The sequence below is a fragment of the Oryctolagus cuniculus genome, chromosome 5, assembly GCF_051225735.1.
Source record: "Oryctolagus cuniculus isolate XC-2025 breed Fujian yellow rabbit chromosome 5, ASM5122573v1, whole genome shotgun sequence".
NCBI classification, from domain to species: Eukaryota; Metazoa; Chordata; class Mammalia; order Lagomorpha; family Leporidae; genus Oryctolagus; species Oryctolagus cuniculus.
The window spans coordinates 24,474,643-24,493,770 of NC_142871.1; the positions used below are offsets into that span (position 1 = coordinate 24,474,643).

Consider the following 19,128-nt stretch of genomic DNA (forward strand, 5'->3'; position numbering starts at 1 on the left):
TTTACTTGCTGTCTAGGCCTCTCCTTGCCTTATCTCAGGGTGAATAATGGGCTGCTTACTGTCAACAGGTCCTCTGTTGCCTTTGATAAAAAATATGGTTGAGCAATGTCGCTCCCCCTCTTCGTGGAGGAACGACACAGGACCCTGCGCTGTTCTTTCGTCTGCTCGGCCTTCCCCGGGTTTGCTGCTGGTTCTTCCCGGGTTGGCTACTATCCCTTCCACCTCCGTGGAAGGGCAGTTCCCCCTGGCCGCATTCCCCACTTCCGCAGGGGAGCGGCACACCGCCGGCCGGCTTTCTCGGGGGCTGCACGGGTTCCCTTAGATGTTCCCCATAGATGTTCCTGGTGCATGCATGCCGTCTCTCTCCTCCTTTATAGTCCTCCTCCGCCAATCCTAACTCGGCTGCCCACACGCCGAGTACGCTGCTCTCCAATCAGGAGCAAGTCCTACAATTTATTAGTTGAACTGGAGGCAGCTGTGCGGAAGCTGTTTACTTCTCTCCCAGCGCCATATTGTGGGAGAGCAGATGCATAGAATAAGTCTTAATTCGAGTAACTTAGTCTAGTCCGGATTGCTCCCCACAAGCAAAGGCAGTATGTTCTTGTTTCTGTTTTTGCCATTTTGCCTTTCAGTGTCCTTTCTTGGTTCCCGCCTTCCCTCTGTCTTCACACCTAGCCTTGCTCGGGATCTGCATACTTTTCCCATGTAGCATTCTTCTTAACACATTCTTCTGACTACCTTCTAACTTCTGCTTGAGCTGTGAAGTATTTACACTTGGGTAAATACAATAGCAAAAACATGAGTATTCCCCAGACACAGTGTTCAGCACTTCCATCACATGAACTCAGACCATCCTAAGGGCCTTGGGCTGAGATGCAGTCAGCAACTCCAGCAGAGGTGTAGACTAAAGGTTTCTAGGTTGTTCCAGATAACACCAGGATTTGAATCTGAGACTTGTAGCACCAGAACCCTGTACTTCAGGCATATAGCTGTATTGCCTCTCTCAAAACCAAAACCCTTTTAAGGACTTTGGTTGATGTTGGAATATGGCATTGATAGATGTAGACAGAGCCAGATTTTTGACCGTGGCACCCCAGACTCACATTTCCCTACACATAAATGAATACTCAGTGGTTTTTCTGAGTACCTTCTTTTTTGGCTCATCCTGTGATTTTATTTCCCTTCTAGGCTTGCCCTCCGTCTGGTGTGGCCTCTGTTTCACGTCACATCTGGAACTCGTCTGTCCCTCGCTTAGGTATGTGTGTCTTCCCTGAGCCCAGCTGGTGTTCTCATGGTTGGTTGTGACTCTGCATCCCTATTCTCTCCTCTATTAGAGTCCACACCAAAGCCGTCTTCCTGTTCCACAGTGCAGGAGGTCATAAAGTTCCAGACAACACTTGCTGTCTGGGAATTTGAATCTAAGGAACTTTGGGAGGTAGGCAGGAGGGAAGTAGGATTGGGAGATAAAGGTTGAGAATTTAAGAAAGCCTATTTTTTTTTCACTTAAAACACATCAGTAATGCATTCTAATGACTGTCATCGCTGTTTATTCATATTAAATTAGAAATAATGGATATTGTACACTTGATTTTTATTTATCATAACTTGCTTACTAGAAACTTTGTGATCACCTTCCATTTTAAAAAGTTGCATCTTAGAGCTAACAAAGAAATACTGGGAAGAAATCTGGGTTCTTATCTATTTAGAGTCATACAGCTAGTATGTTAGTATGTGACATGTGTTACAATTCAGAGCCTCTAAGTCCTCCTCAAATCATGATGTGAGGGTAATTCACAACTTTCACTGCCTATGTTCTTTCCAAATTTCTTAAAAGTTGTGAAATAGGTATGTCACTAAATCCAGTGTTTATTTGAGGGAATTTGTGGTTGGCAGGCTCCCTATTATATATCAGGAATTTTTATTTCTTAATTTCTACTGTCTATCTGGAGACTGATTCCTTTTAACCACCTATTTCAAGATTATGATCCCTAATTCCAGTTTGAGTTTCCTGTCTCACATTTGTTGCTGTTTCCCCATACTCTCTGTTCATTCTCTGTTCAATCCTATGTCACCCAACAGCAGCCCTCCCCTTGTTGTGCAGCTTCAGTGCTAACTCTTGCTCAACCATAACTTTGGCGCCTGTCCACATACAGTTTACAGAACGTCCTTGACTGTCATGCTGTGTTGTTTCAACCCAGTTGTCTTTGTAAGTTTTCTCATATTCCATCATGCGTTTTCCCCTTATTGCTTTTAGATAAACCACTTCCCAGATTATTCTTTGATCCTGAGGTTGACTCCCAGGAAGGCTGTGCACAGCTGCCCCAGCTGAAGAGTTTTAGGTGTGCACGTTTAAATTCCTTTCTCCAGATGATTCTGATTGACACTTGGTCCACTTCCTTCACTGACGCATTCGGAAGGGAAAGTTTGGCAAACTCCAACAATGCCTGAATCGCCTCAGTCTATCATTTGGGCCACTTTATGGCACCCATAAGACCAAGTCATGCCAAATGCTTTTGTAATTGTTTTCTCTGGTTAAACATGATATTGCCAATAAAGGCACAACAAATAGGACCACACTACTTAAGAATTCAGGAATGTTTCAAATGCATGACATACAAAATGGTACAAGCATTATGTTGGGAAACAGAGCTGTCTTGATCGTGCATGTTAAAGAAAGGCGATTGCAATGAAATCACTCATTTCTCCTCTGACTCTCTTCCACATTCGGCTTTAATGTTTCCTAACTGGGAGCTTACCCCTGTGATAAGATTGTTCTTGATACTTCCTATTCCTGGGCCCGGTTTGCTTTGGACTCTGCACCTGTCATTGTACTTCTATCTGTACGTATATCATATATCCTCGTATAACAATTCTGTAAGATAGGCATCTGCATTTATGGTGAAGAAGACTTGGCCTTCCAGAAGTTGTGCAACGTGCCTAAGGTAATAACTTTCCAAGTAGCAGAGCTAGCACTCACACCTAGAAGCATCAGTCTCCATAATGCCCCACAACGTCCCTACACTGTGTCTAGGAGAATCCTCCCATTCAGTTAGTTCTTTAACTGTAAGAACTCAACCTAGTGTGGAGTATACTTCTGACCTAGTAGAATGCAGTAGAGTGAAACTCATTATCATTCCATTCTCAGAAAAGGAAAGTTATGATCTAATGGAATATCATTAAAATGTCTCTACTTCCCATCTCTATGAGCCAACAAAAAGAAAAAATGAAGGTAGTTAGGGGATTATAATATAGGAGAGTGTTATAATATTAAAATTAATAAAACATTTCTCACTGTTTAAAATGCTAGAAATTATGCATGTTTATAGCAAAGCATATTTTATTTGGGGGATAACTTAATTGATCTGTTATGTGGCATTTGCAAAGGTAATTTTTGCCTTTTTGTTTCAGCAGTAGGAATTAAAAGTGATTCATAACACACACACACACAGTCACCATGTACACTGGAACCATATTACGGTCATATTTATTTTATGTTTCCCTAAAATGGTCCTTACTTGCCTCATACATTCTACTCAAAGGGCAGAGGAGTGTTGTGAATTCTGATTCAGAGAGCATTTAGAACTTTCTGAAGAGTGTAGAGAAACTTAAGTTTAGGTACAGCATTTATTATTTTTGCATAGAGTCTGCTTTTTTTGCTCTGGGAATTCCTGTTTACTCATGTTAATGTACAAAATTGATAAATCATGGAAATAATCCACCTGTTGTCTGAGGTCTCGTCCTATATAACACAAGCCTGGACAACCTACTTTCCCGATTAAAACCTTTCCATGGTTCTGATGAGACAGGTCTCTTGATTGCAGTTGACAAGAAACAAATGAGACCATTGAGGAGTTCCAAACAAGCAAGTGCCGGGAACGTGTTTGCCTATTGGAAGACTCCTCAGATAGCAGCATTGTCATTAGAGTGAAGGAAAACTGGTTCCAAACCAGGCTGGGGGACGAGAGTGGATCCCAGTCTCCAACATCTGGAAATACATTAGCCTGCCTGACACCAAGCTCCTAACTGGGATGGTGGTGCATTTAAAGGAAGCCAGAAGACCATTCAGTTTGGGCCAATAAAGTGGACCTGTTCTCCATTCTCCCACATCCCTCCCCACCTCTGCCAAGTGTTGGGGCTTCAGGACTTGGAAAGTAGCTGCCTGTAGACAGTTGCCCATATTAAGTGTAGCTTGGGAAGATCTTGTGAGTGTTCCTTCATAATCTCTTTATCTTCCCTTCTGGGTCTCATCTGTCTGACATGACAAGGGAAAGATGTGCCAACAGAGGCTAGACCCTCACAAGATCAGGGTGACCCCACTCTGGGGGTGCTCTGGTTTTCCAGATCTCTGCCTGCTTGCCCAGCACCCCCTAACTTCTATGTCCCCAGTCTATGGGATCTCAGGTATGGTTCAACAAAACGTGTCTGCCTATCTTCCCTATAACCAAAGCAGAGACTGGGTGGGGGAGGTTGGGGCTATAGCTTCTAGGGTCCATCTTTGTAAGCCTGCTTTGGAACTCCTCTGCCAGGCATCTTCCCTCTGGACATGCCCCATGCCCTTCAGATTTCATGGTGTGCCTGTTTGGCAGAAAATTGGGGCCCCCAGTTGCTGATTATTGGAGATCTGAAGTTCTGCTGATCAAAGGTCTCTGCACCCAAAGTTCTAATCTCTGTGCAATGGCCACAGCCATCATGCATTTCATGATCCTCTTCAGTTTCCACCCCGGCCTCTGGAAGCCTCTTCTTAAAGTCCCAGATGTCCAGCTGCAGACACGAAGGGGAGTTTGCTTGGAGGATGCGACTGACCTCAGAGTCTGAACTCTTGTAGACAGCCATTAGTGCCCCGGGGGCCCACCGTGACTACCACGTCTTTGAGGCAACAAATCTGTCATGAGGATTTATGTCCTTTCTACTAGGGTGGGAATCTCCCCCTCCTCGAAACCACCTCTGTTCGCAGCACACCGCGGTTTCCATCCTACAGAAACCCACAGCCCCCACAGCCCTGCTGCCTGTCCTGGCTTGTTGGCCCGCGAGGCACGTCCTTGCTGGGAACTCGGGGTTCCTGGCCCTCCCGACTCCGGCAGCTCTGGCCTCTCTTTCCTTTTCTGAGTAACTTCCCTTTTTCCCTTTGTTTGTTTGTTTGTTTTCAGCAATTCAGAGTTGAAGATAAAGGCCTTAAAGATAACCTTGTTTGCCTCTCCCTTTCTAGGTATTTGCATAGGAATCAGAGGTGTTAATCTTGTGAGTACATAGTTTCCTTCCTTCCTTCTCTAACTGCCCCAGGGTTCTAAAGCTCGGGACTGCCCCCAGGTCACCAGCGCTGCCGCCTCCAGCAGAGGCCCAGCTCCTCTCTGCCAATGGGTGGGAGCCTTTTGTGAAAAACAGATCGGTGCCATTCCTCCCAGCTGTGGCTGCTCTTAGAGCACAGGCAGGCATGAATGCAGGTCTGAGTCTTAGCTTCTCCTAGAGGCACCCCCACATCAGAATCTCGCTGCACAGGGATCAATCAGTGTGCGTGCAAGAATCATTCCCTTTGTCAGTTCTTCAGAACCGTCCTGGCCCCCGTTCTGTCCCCCTAAGGCAGATTCCTCTCAGACATTTTTAGGAGCCTCCCCTTTCCCCATGACACCCAGGTCCTTGAACCTGGAGATTGCCGTGCCACCTGGAAGGTGTGGATCCGGCTTCTGACCTTCTATGGATCGCAGTAACAGTCTCCTGAAGCCTTGCAGCTGTCTGCCTCAAGGCCGGGAATGGAGGCTAAAAACCTCCCGCCTGTGGTCTGGCCTCCCAGGCAGGACTGCACCTCTTGCAGCTGTCTTCTTGGGCTGTGCCCACTGCCCTTGGGAACAGAGCAGTGCAAGCATCCCCACTGGCTTGGGGCTGATAGTTCTGCTTCTCAGGCCCAGGGTGGGAGCCAGCAGGTGGAGAGGAGAGGGTCTTTATTCCACCCTCTTATCCAGCCTCTCCTTTTCCCCTCCCCCTACTCCCAAAAGTCCAGCAGAACCTCCTCATTGGGCTTAGATGTTAACAAAGATGGACTTCTTCAGGCTGCTTCTGCCTGCAGTGGAGCTAAAATACAAGGGACAGCTTGTATGGCAAAACCTGCCACCTGCTTTACATGAGCAAGGAAGAGCCACTGTTGGGAGGACAAGGTGAAATTCTGTAGTTGTCATGCCATGCTGATTTGGAGGCTGTCATCAGGGCAAAACATCACCCAAACAGTGTGCAGCTGTGGGAATTAGGAGAAAACAGGTTTGGGAGACCATAAGCTCACAGGATCAACCCGGAGAGTAGGAGCCTCTGACTTTGGGGAGGCTGCATGTGGAGGGACTGACTTTGAAATCACACACGCTGGATTCACATCGCACTTCAGCTGGTGGTAGGACCGCAGGCCAATTGGTGCACCCCCCAAGCCTTGGTTTCCTTATAAGTAAAATACAGTTGGTCCTGCCTGCGCAGATGGTGGTGGAGGGTGTTACCAAGTGCTTAAAACAATAGCCATCACTGGCTGAGCATCCCAGAGCCGAAGGCTATTCCCACCCAGTGACACAGCCCTGCTGGAGGAGGAGCCAGGCTGGAGGGTTGCAGTGTGAAGCCTCTGCTCCAGACCTTAGGGGCACCCACAAGGGGAGGTGTGGGAGGGGAGGGAGATGCATTTGTCGGGAATTTGAAAGAAAGTTAAGCATTGAAGAGAAAGATTTGGGAGGTCTCTGACCTCCAGGAGTAGTTGAAACCTTGGGTTGTAAATGAGTTCTCCAGGGATTATTTATAATGGGAGAGGGGAGAAGGCCAGGTGCTAGGCCCACAAATCTATTCAAACTCCCAGTGACCTTTAGCAGCGTGCCCCTCTGTGACATCTTTTAAATGACATTGTTACTTGGAAGTGAATCTGAATGTCCCAGTTAGGCTCTCCACTTCAAAGATATCATCTCATTGCTCACCATGGTCCACCTCCCTGAAATAAGGGTTAGTCATGGGGAATCTGTGGAATCGGGTGGGCTCCTTTCCATCCGGAATGAATGTCTTTAGAAAATCACACACATTTGAGAGGCTTTAGGAAACAAATTTTGCACATCTTCTATCCAGAGGATTCCAACAGGGAAAACAAGGGCAGAGTTTCAAGTGGGTGTTAGCCAGTTCTTTGCCATTCTGATCATTAGAAATAATAAGAATGATGATGGTGATGATGAAGTCAGCTTGGAGAATTTGCCTGAGTAAAAACAGTAGTAGCTGGACGCGAATGAGCGGAAGCTGGAAGGAAATCCCTTTGAGTTTGAGTTTCAGTGTGTGCTCAGCAGGCGGCTAACCCAGTTCATTAACTGAGAAAAAGACTCGTTCCTAAACGCTGTTCTCCAAAGTAAGTGCTTAGAAAAACCCATTATGACAGCAAAATGGATTCTAGAAAGCACACGCTCTAGATTCATGAAACTTTCTTTTTTTGGTCAGTGAATGGCTTCCAAAAAAGTATCTTTTCCTGTTCGTTTAAAAACACTTCATCTGTTTACCACGTGCCAGTCTCCTGTCTTAGAAGAATGCATTTTTTTTTTTTTTTTGCTACTCTGGAATGCAGACACATTTATCTTTAAGATTATTTATTTCTCCCATGTGCTTCCCTAAAAAACAGAATGACACTTGAAAGCCTTTTTCTCTGCCTTCGGAACCTAAATTCTGGCCTGAGAGGCAGACTGCACGTAACGTCCTATCACCCCACGACACGTTCTCTTCCTGTCTCCTCTGCTTTGTGAAATGGCCATCCAGTGCACGTGCTTTTTCCCCCGTGCCTGGGCCTGCGTCAGGCCCTCGGCTGCATTGTGAGCTGCTGCCCCCTGAGAGCTGTGCTTAGATGGCAGGTGGGGACGCTTGGACTGGATTTCCTCCCGCCAGAGTTCTCTTTCAGCAGTGCTGCTGCCACATTGAACGGCTTCAGAATAAGCTCCTCTGCGAGCCCTCGGGGCCAAGGAGTATTGTTGAATTCTGAAGGGAGTCGCTTTCTCTTTGTGGTCATTTGAATACTTTGACAATGAAGCTGAGCTGCTCCCCTGCCTGCTGTGTGTACCTCCCGTTCTGCGTACCCTTTCCTGTGGAGCAGAGGACAGGGTCTCTGCCTCTCTGGACACGTTACGTTAGTCTTGTCCCTTCGTGAGATGGGCAGGTGCGAAGGGAAAATTGTCTAGATGCACTTTAATGTTTTGGAAAGCTCTCAAAAAAAAACCCTTAATATGAGCTTCTGGGGACCATCCCATTAAACATCCACAAAAAATGGTGAGCACTTTGAGATGAGATGGACCATAAAGATGATTTGTGAAATGTTTATACATGCAAAAGAAGGAATATGCTGAAAACAAATTATCTGAATGATTCAGACAAGTAACCAGCTCACCTCCAGTTTTGTTTTTCAATTGTAATATGGAGTATTTTAAAACTTTGGGTAAAAATGGCCTTAATTTTTCCATTCTTAACTCAAAAACAAGTGGGCCTAGCCATTTTGATCAAATTAAGAGAAGAAAACAGGCAACCAAGTGAACAAATCACTTAGGTGAGGTGTAATTGGCTTTGTTTCTTAATAGATTTACCCCTATACTGGTTAAGAACGTCCTGAAAAGCTCTCCCCCTATGAGGGTCAATTGGTTGGAATAGTCTTAGGTGGAAGATGTCAAGTTTTATAATTAATTGGTGAACAGAGATGGTGGCTTCCAAATGCTCGTTGGTTCAGTCATACAAAGCTTGCTGCAAATTCAGCCCTAGTGGACTTGGTAAAAACATCAGTTCTCAGGGCCCCAGCCATGCAGTTTGGCCTAAGTTTGCCCTGTGGCCCAAGAATCTCTATTTTTAAAAGGTTTCCCTGCTAACCCTAATGCACAGCTGGATTTAGTAACTATTGAATTGAATATTCAATTTGGAGACAATACAGTTATAGCAAGCTTTTATCGAAAATGAGGGCCAACTGGATAGTGCTGACTTTCTCCCAATTCATAATTTGTTTCAGGTTCTGTTACTGCATCACTTTGCATACCTGTTTTCTGGTATTTTAATACTGTTGGTTTAAAAAAATCATTTCCTCTGAGTAATGTTTTGAATATTTTATGTAAGCAATTTCATGTTTGTTTTTTTTTTTTTTACTTGCAGAAAGCAGGGAAAAACTTGAGAGTTCTAATCCAGTTCCAAGTAGGACACAAGAGATGATATTAAGTAAAATCATCTATTAAAATGCATGATGAAACAGTAGAAAAATCTCTGCCCCTCACCAGTGGTGTGTGTGTGTGTGTGTCTACGTACATGTGTTCTAAAAGCAGAGCCCAGGTTCTAGCACGATGGGGGACTGCTTTCTGAGTTGCATTCACTGAAGATGTGCAAGGTCTCTTACAGGTTTGAATCTGCCGACAGACTCGTGGGAGGACTCCGGACCTGCCTCGCAGTGGATGTGTCCTGTCACCCAGTAGGTGTGCAAGTTGTTAAATTATTTCTACTTGAGCATGTGTATTAATCATTGCTTGGAAACATAGCAAAGTCAAGAACATGCTAGAGGTTCGGGGTACTTCTAAAAGGTTCTAGTGAAGAAGAAATGCATTTCCACCTTAAACAAGAAAATGTTTTAGAACAGGATATAGTTTGTTTGTTTGTTTGTTTTTGCCTTTTCTTTTGCTAAGTTGTTGGCGCACTCTCCGGGTTTCGGGGAATCTGATTCAATAAGCACCTTTTCATGTCATCTGCTGCCCCTTCCCCAACCCTGCAATACCTGTGGAGTTTCCTGCTGACCTCCATGTACCTCGGTTGGAAAGCTCCAACGCTGTGCCTGACTACACGCCTAGCTTGTATCCCTAAGACATGTGTCAAGGGTCTTCGTGCTTTTTGAAAGGTGGTGACTGGGGAGCCTGAGACTGCTCACATCTCAGCTGCACGGGGCACTCTTCCTCCCCATTCTGAGGCTTTATCTGGAGAGAGTGGAGTCAAAGCTATTGCTGAAGTTCACAGCTTGTGCAGACAGTGTGGCTAGGAGGGTGGAAAGGAGAAGTAGCAAGAGCACTTGGCTTAGGTCAGAGTACCTGTGTGCAGCTCCTGGCTGTCAGGAACGGTATTAGAGGAAGCAGACACCCTTGGGCACTCGCTATATGCTAGGTACTTTGTAGTACACCACACGGTAGTTGCAGTATCTCACTAGGCCTTGTGTGCAATGAACAGCCTTAGTCTCTTCATGTATCAAATGAGATAAAGATGCCTTTCTTCCTATCTCACAGGACTGTGAGATGGAGATTATTAGAAAATAGCATGAATGGGCCGTATGAGCCAACTGAAACTCTGGATTGCCTTTCTAAGTAATATTTTTATTTATACTGGGGTATAATAGTGTTGCTAAAGATTATTTTGATTTGCTGGTCAAGAAGTTGAAATGTGTTTCCACGGAGCCAGCATAACTGCTAGGAACTGGGAAGAGCACCAGCAGTTCTGATTAGGTTTGGGAGGTGGGGGAGGGAGAGTCTTGCCTCCTATCTTATGTTTACAGTATACTCCACAAGGGAATTCTGGGTGTAAGACCCTGGAATGTGGCTGCCAGTACTCCGTGGTAAGTCCACAGGCTAAAAGCAAGTGGGGGTGGGGGCGGGGGCATCTGTCTCAGGAGCTGAAGGGACAAGCCCAAGCAGGACAGACAGTACAATGGCCCAGCGAGCTGGGTAGGAAGCGCAACTTGAGGCATTGCTATAGGCTACTGGGAAGGGGCAGCAAGCATGCAGCGGTGGGAAATTGGGGCTCATTGTGAGCAAGGTGCCTGGCCCCCAGGGCGGGAGGAGTACTGAGCAGCACATTGAAGCCGCCTGTGGATGGGCTGGGGGATGGACCACACATGTGGATTCCAAGGACAGCTACTTAGAGAGTTCACATTCCTGCCTGCATTGAACTGGGTATGATTGTAATGGTTTGTTAAACAAACAAAAGGCCGAAAGCTGTGAATGGGGGAGAGAAAAGCCTTAAGGTAGAAAGGAGAAGAGGCCCTGCTTGCTAGTGTTCCCCTCTCATTCAGTTTTCTCCCCCATTTCCTCAATAGTTCCTCTCACTCTTTCAGAGAAGCCAGAGTAGCAGCCTGGAAAAGTCGCCTTGTCTGTCAGGGCCATGCAGCTTTAAAGTGGAAGCCCATAAAATGCTATCAGTTCCAAAAGCGAAAATTAAAAGCAGGGATAATTGTAAGGGATCCAGGGATAATATTTTTCTATGTCAAATTAAGTATTCTGGAGGAACAATTTGCTTTGCAGCATTTGGTCTGTTGGATGTGACATGAAAAAAAAATCGTCGTTTAAAGCTTGCTGCAGTCATTCTGTCTAATAAAATAAGGCCCACGGCAGGGGTGGGGAACCTCCCGCCCACGAGATCATTTGGTCTGGTCCTGCCAGGGCAACCGCAGGCAGGACACGAAATTCAATAAATCTCTAGCAGGCTAATTTTTAAGTTGATAATTTGGTATGGCCTGTGAATGATGTTATCAATATCCGAATGGCTCTGGGCAGCAAAAAGGCTTCTGGAGGAAGAAGAGAGCACTTAGGAGCAGGCGCGACAGTTTCACGTCTCTCACGTAGCCATCCGGGTGCATGGTTCACTAAAGTTCCAGATCCTGCCCTGTGGGAAAAATTTAAACCGTGTACAATGTCCTTGTCAAACCACGCATTGCATCTGTGTCCAGGGTGTTCATATTAGGCCCTGAGTCATGCCTGTGAAAGGAACCACTTAGCGTTTCAGAGCAGTACCTTTTAATTAGCTGTTTCCTCCCCACAAGCCAGTTATCCATGGGCAAGGGTAAATGCCATTCTGTAGCCTTCCTCTGTGACACGGCCTGTCGACCAGACAGCCTCACTTTACCCTGGCTCCCATTTCCTGTGGGATAAACCCACTTTCTGCCACCCAGTGCATTCGATGGTGGTTAGGTACCGACTGTGGCCTCCTCCCCAACCCTGCCCCGTAGACTGTTTCCTGCACCCCAGCCACACCACCCCGTGTATTCCACAGCACCCTGCACTGCTCAGGCCTCTGGGCTTCCCTATGTTCTTTCTTCTGCCCCCTCCCTTTTGTCCAACTGGGGAACTCCTAGTCTCAGCCTGAGTAGAAAAGCACACATTTTACTATCATTCGTCCCACTGCCCAGTCCGCACCCTGCACAGACACTGCTGTGCATCTCGGCCTCTGTGCAGTTAGATCGTCATCCTGCGATGGAGCAGCGCACCCTCGTGCTGGGTATCCTTCCTAGAACTCACTGCCCTCAAGGTTCCCACAAGTGATTGTAGCCCGCCAATCTGGCTTCCCACCGTCTGTGTGACTAGCGTGGTCTTCTTTCTTTTCACAATTATGAGCTTATACCTTCGCTACTTCCTGGGAAGAAATCAGGCTTTTCTTTCCCCTAGAATGGTGACCTTCCTGGGACAATAGGTCCTGCTGCTAATTAGAGTCCTGGGTCCTCTGTGCCCTACATTGAGAGTCTTAAGCAAAGAGGTCACTGCTGTCAGCTATGGGAGCAGCCCCTAAAGGAGAGTCATTGAGGATTTAGAGGCAGGGAGGAGGGGGATCTGTTTTCAGCTGTCACAAAGGAACAGTCCCCATCCCTGATTTTAACGATTAGAAAATCCTCTCCTAATAGCAAAGGCTTTTGTTTGGATCTCAGGGCTCGCTCCCCACTCCCCATCGCTGCCAGGCTATGTCGAGTCTTCATTAATAGTTACCTTAAAGCTTGAGAGCCAGCCCTGGACTTAATGCTTGCCTCTCTGGGTGCACATGGCTGTTCTGTACATTTGTAGCCATTTGCCTGTTCGTCCTAAATGATGCTGTCCAACAGTGGCGTGCATGGTGGAGAGAGGAGAGGAAAGCAGAAGGGTGGAGAGTCTGCAAGCATATTTGCTTCCCATTTTTCTCCTGGAAGGGTTTCACGCTCAATAACCCATTGAGTAGAAGGCGTTGGCACCATGTGGGGCACCCAAGCCGTCCCAGCTCCTTGCTCCCATGCTGTGTGATGAGGAAGGGCAGTTGGGTCACTGTAGACCTGCAGAGATAAGGCACATCTGCGGGGATGGATCTGGCTCCCTGGTCAGGGGCGTCCTTTCCTCCTGGTAGTTTGGCTCTTGTGAGACTTCTGTGACTCTTTACAGTTCATGTTCATGGGTTTGGCCCTTTCCTGTGGCTTCTCAGGGCTTCACCCCCATTCTGGCTGGGATCAATTTATTGGTATGTCTACTCTTCTCTCCCCACTTCCCTCACTCTGCCTCCATGGAGACACGGAGTCCATGGCCACACGACTAAATAGGTTAGGTGATGACTTGGATCTGCTAAACAAATTATAACAACAAAAGACTCTGGGGCTAGCCTTGTGGCACAGTGGGTTAAGCCCCTGCTTGCAATATAGCTTTCCATATTGAAACACTGATTGGAGTTCCAACTGCTCTTCTCCCAGTACAGCTCCTTGTGAATGGACCTGGAAACGCGGAAGATGAGGGCCTAAGTATTTGGGTCTCTGCCACCCATGGGGGAGGCCCAAATGGAGGTCTGGGCTCCTGGCTTTAGCTTGACCCAGTCCTGGCCATTGCAGGCATTAGGAGAGTGAAGCCAGCAGATGGAAAATATCTCTTTCTCTGCTATTCTGCCTTTCAGATAAATAAATACTTTTTTTTTCTTTTGAAGACTCATCTGTAAAAAACTCCACCTTCTAAAAGATTAGGCAACCAAAGGGTTTTATTGTTTGTTTAATGAGATTTTCTTTTAAGCTCTTGGAGTCTGGTTTGTACTATCACCATTCAGAAATTATACAGAAACTTTAAGTTTTTTGAACCCAGATACAATTCTCATTTTGCCTATTTCATCACCATAAACCTGTCACTGCACTGTCTCATACCAAAGGAACTGAGGGAACATAGAGGCAGAAGCAACCCCCTTCTTTGAGCTCTGAGAGCTGTGTGCCTCCACAAGCCTGCCTCTGACTTCCCCTAGCTGCAGCCTGCTGTAAAGAGAGCAGATGCCCCCTTCCCTCCAGGACTAACGCTCTTTACCTAACCATTCTGGAGAGGAAAAACACAGCTCACCAAGGCTGCTCATGTGAGCTTACTGACAGGATGTGAGGCCACACATGAAGAGCCCAAAGAAGCCAAGTTCAGAATAGCATCCTCTTCCATGAAGCCCAAGGGTGTCACTGCTCTTTGGTCTTTTGGAGAGCACCCCAGAGACTGACTGCTGTAGTTCTTGCTGCCCTGAATGTCTGTTGGGCACCATTAAACTCAACATATCTAAAAACAAACACATAGCTCTATTTTTTTTTTTGGCTGTATTTTTCTTCTGGGATTCATCTTTATTTCCCATCTCTGCCACTACCATCACCTCTTCCCTCTAATCCGAGTCCTAATCCAGCTGGTCTGCTTCCAGGGTGTCATTTATACCGGTCCTCTCCTCCTGCAGGCCAGCTTACTACTTCTGAGGACAGAGAGGCCTGCATGGCCCTGCTACCCCAGGTCCTGCCATTCTCCCAGTTGATCTTATATCCCTGCCAGCACCACAAGTATCATGTGATGACAAGCCCATTGCTTACCAAAGGTTGGGTCATCCTTTCCCTGGTAGTTTGGTATCTCTTGGTTTTCTATGGCTCTTGGAGGGTCATAGTCATGATATGCCTCTTCCGTTGCTTCTGCCTATTTGTGTTTGCATTTTCTGCTCCCTTACTCCACCACATAAACCTATAGTTAGTGGCTGCCCTTGATTTAGTAAGTAAATCAATCTGATTAAAAAAAAAGTCCACCTTCTGCCTAGTAGAATGGACTCTTGTGCATCTCCAGCCTATTTGTCCATTGTACCCTATATTTGCATATCCCAAATCCTGTTGAACTCCTCATTTAAAAAATGCCCCATGTTGATTCATTTTCCCAATCTTAAATTACCACCTTCCCATTGAATACCTGGTGAACTTAGACTCAAGTTCAACTTGAACTTCTTCGTGAAACCTTTTTGATCTCCCTTGATCACTTCCTTGATCCCTCTGCAGACAACAGCATTCATTCCTCATCCATCTTGAATTTTAATAATTCTTTTTGGCTTTATTTACCTTTTATTCATGTATAAGTCACCATAAAACAATTTAGTTTAATCTGTTAATTCCTAAGGAAGAGTATCTTTAAATACATATGTCCTCTCCATGACTTAACAATCTTGTATGTTACTTTATTTTTTTTTTAACTTTTGCTGGACATTGCTTAGATATGATTGTTTGGCGGCTAATATATATGGTATTTTGAATTACATTTATGTTTGCTGGTAGCTAGGAGTGCAGTTAATTTGGTGTTTATAACTGAATGCCTTGCCAAATTTTCCATTCTGCGTGTGGTTTCTTTTGAGCTTCCTATGTGGATAATTGCAAATAATGAAAGACTTACTCCTTTCCAGTTGTACTTATTTTTATTTCTGTTTATTTTCTTATTTTATGGCCATGACTTCTAGTATAAGAATGAAATGTTTAATGGAGGCAGTGGTAAGAAGTAACTTTGACAAACAATGAAGACAGTATACTCTGTTTTGTCAACTTAAAAATCATCATCTGTTTCTTGGTCTAACTACACATATTTTGACCACTTTACCTATGAATGATTTTACTGTGTTTTGCTGGTTGAGTTACAAAACGTGACCTCATGATGTTAGATCGCTGTGAGCATTAGGTCTAGCTAACCAGTAAAAATAAGACATCCTCAAGCATCATCTAACGTGAAGGTGTCTAAGACTTATCAGGGAGTTTATTGAAACCACAGATTTTCAGATGCACTTCTAGCAAGACTGATTCAAATACCTGTCCCAGCCCCAGGGGTCTTGTCCTGGTCTCAGCCTTTTTTTGTTGTTTTTTTCGTAAAACAAACAAAAAATCCTGTTCTTTGAGGGTTGCTCTTCCCTCTCTGTGGGATATTAATGATAGTTGTTTTTAAAGTTTTCTTCTCTCTAAAGATTCTTGGTTTTCCCTCCTCAGTGCTTTTTTTCTACTGTTGTGTGTGTGAGTTTTTCATTATAGCAACTTCCTGGTAGCCCTTATGTGCCTACTAATTTTGGGGTACAACCATGACAAAAAGCTGACAGGAGCTTTGTAGACCAAGAGCCTCAGGTCTTGTGTGCAGGAGAGTCCTTGAGGAACCTCATTTCTCCTTCTCTGTAGCTTGTTTTCTCCTGGGCTGCCCAGCTTAGCTACCCCTAGGAAGATGATTCCACATTCTTGCCCTGAAGGGTCCAGGCCTGGTTGCCTTGTTTGGCTAAGAGGAGGAGAAACTCACCAGGTTTTAGAATATTCCCCCACACTCCTACCCTCTACAGGGAGAAAACAGCGAGCTTGTCTCAGTGCATGGAAGGGCAGTGGCCCTACTGCGGAGGGGCCAGGAGGGGTGGGGAGGGGAGAGACTGAGGTCCCAGTGCCAGGGACCAGGAGGCAACAGGAGGCCTGAGGGCTTCACCAGTAGGATTACAGCTGCTTGCCCTGTTTTTTCCCATTAATCTCACTTCTAGAGATATCTAGTGTCCTGAATTTCTGTGACTTGCTGAGTTTTGCCAGATGAATCAGGTTGTTTCATAGCTTTTCATTATGGGCTTAGGAAGCAGCTTTCTCAGGACAGCTTGTTTACTTACTTTCTGCTGCCAAAATTCATTGCTGCTTTCTGTTATGTTAGGCTGTGGTTTTTAAAAATCCCATTAATACTGTTTTTAGAGGAGTTTCTGGGAAGACTGGCACTACATGCCTTTATTCAGACCGTCTTTAAATATTACAGTATCTGTGAACCGAAAGTACCTTGTCCTTTTTCAGATTTTATGTGAGCGTATAGGTTTGATGTTCTAGAGCTGTCGGCCAACCAACTGCACAGATCTCTTAATCTTCTCTCCATTATAAAAGTAATTTCACTGTGGCTTTTTTGCTTATCTTAGGCCTCACTTCTAAGAAAATAAGAGCTTAGTCACCAGGTTAATAAAATCGCGTCTCAGTGTGACTGTTCAGCATGCTGGGTGAGGGTGGCTTTCCCCAGAGCACAGCAAAGGGGTGGGGTGGTCAGCGCTTCCCTCCAATGAGCATAAACTAGAGAAAAACAAACTGTTTCTAAGACATGAAGGTGAGGTGTTTACTGGACTTTTTAGTAATCACCCAGCCATGTGGAAGAATTCATTCCTGACTTTGGAGGGGGATGGGAGAGGAAGTGTTTCCCTGATGGACTGGGGGTCTCAGGCCATCCAGGAAAAGGAGTCACATTCACATTGAGGAAATGGCTAATGCCTTCATCACCTTGACACAGCAAGGGGACTGGCCTGTGGGTCCAGCTTGCCTGTTCATCCCAGGCAAGCTCCTTCCAAATAATGAGGCATTCTGGAAGTTAGTGGATTCTAAAGATCATAGTGAGGGAGAGATTTCCATAGAGGATTTTCAAGGATGGTGGCAAATGAACTCCTGTGATTTGGAGGGCAGCTTGCCCTGTGTAGGAAGGCAGGCCTGTGTTACATTACAGGACCTCATAGATAGTCGTCTCTAGTTACATTACAGGACCTCATAGTTGATCATCTCTATATTTGAAATGAAATTTGTGTAAGTTGTTTACTACCTGAATTTCAGAATCTTTTTGAACCTTTTTAGTGTAGTCTGATAAAATGCATCTACAAAACATATGGCCTATGGGTTAGGAAACATCAGTAACTTTATGAAGAGTCAGACTGGATTTCGAGCACCAAGAAGAATTTTATTTCTCTTCTCTGCCCATGTCTTTAACCTGCTTGAATCTAAGCCCCTTTAGAAAATGTGAAGAAAGCTGCAGTCTCACACTGCCACCCCATCCCCACCGAAGCTCCAGTGGACATGCTCTCTAATGTTGCACCAAATTCCAGAGAACTTACAGGGGCTCAGAAGTCTACCGGGGCCCCTCTTATGCAGCCCTGCTCTAAGCCCAGGCTGCTACCGCAGCCACAAACCACTGTGGGGTCCTTTCCAGAGCCCTACATCTGTCCTCTTCAGCCAGGTCTGCCCGTCCACGAGCACCGTTTTTACTGCTTGGACCAATGATGTGGCCCAGCTCTTCTGAAATGTCACTTACTCAGGTACAACACTCAGCAGATGTTATAATGCATAGCAACAGTAACAACAACAACAACAACAACAATAATAATAAAAGGCAGCACCAGGAGGTTCTACACATCATCTTTCTCCTACTGGTGTTTCTGAATACTTTCTTCAAATTTGATGTTAAGAGACTTACCACCCAAGTCCTTCAGAAAATGAATAGTGAGAAAAGCAACCTCTCTCCAAGCTTCCTAAAGCCAGATAAAGAACTACCCCATGTCTTTTCCCACTAGTGACTGTTGCTTAGTTTGCAAGTATAAAGAGAAGCAGAATCTTGTTAGGCCAACTTGAAGAGGGCCCCTTAGACATTTATTTAAAATATATATATATAATCCCAGGTCTTTGAAGATGAGGGAAATGGACGTTGGAGTAGAATCCTTCTTATCCACAAGGAGTTGTGATGAGTGGAGTAAAAAAATAAGAAGTTACAGTAGCCCTGGTGGAAGACCAAACATGGACATTGAATTTCCTCTCAGAGGTGGGCTTTGCATTGTGTCACTGGAGACAATGCAAATAGAAGCCAGAAGTCAGTTTATTTTGAGAATGCTGTGAAACAGTTGTCCCCCGTGAGATGATTGTGTTAGGCATCCCTGGGGAAGTCCTGGAGCTACACTTGTGCTCTGACCTCCCCTCCACTGTTGTATGCCCTCAGCCCCAAGGGAGCACAGTCCTCCCTGGCTGTTGCCTTATATATGTGTTCATATTCCAGTTGGATCCTCTCTCAACCCCAGAAGAATCAGTATGAGCAAAATGAAGCAGATGGCACAAACCTTCTTTGGCATACTGGCAGATCTGTATCACTCACTCTATATTTTTAGAATCAAGGAGACTGAAAATTATGTCCTGAGATGTTTTGGGGGAAAGACTTAGACTTACTATCTTCACAGAGTGACAGGTGTTGAAATAGTACCGTACTTGAGACTGAATAGTAATCTATGTCAGGTCACAGAACAGTGATTGCTGGTAGTTTGCCAGATAATCAGAAGCGATCATAAGTGAGTTTAAAGGATATGGACAGAAAGTGTGTCAGGTTCCAACCAAAG

At 45.4% G+C, this 19,128-nt stretch overlaps 1 protein-coding gene across 10 annotated transcripts in view; it reads left to right on the top strand.

Annotated features, from left to right (window-relative positions):
• Positions 1 to 19,128, top strand: part of PLAGL1 (PLAG1 like zinc finger 1) — a 99,441-nt gene that overhangs the window by 69,992 nt on the left and 10,321 nt on the right. For 2 of the 10 annotated variants that reach the window (XR_016234491.1, XR_016234490.1), the window contains exons 3-5: positions 1,189 to 1,255; positions 5,207 to 5,238; positions 9,382 to 9,433. Coding sequence is in view for 4 of the 10 variants with exons in the window: in XM_089333670.1 (XP_089189796.1) it covers positions 1,189 to 1,255; positions 2,255 to 2,448 (261 nt within the window). In the remaining 6 variants the exon portion in view is untranslated. Of the gene's footprint in view, positions 1 to 1,188; positions 1,256 to 2,254; positions 4,362 to 5,206; positions 5,239 to 9,363; positions 9,438 to 19,128 lie in introns of those variants that run through there. The other 8 variants (XR_016234489.1, XM_089333668.1, XM_089333670.1 and 5 more) reach the window with 5 other exon arrangements.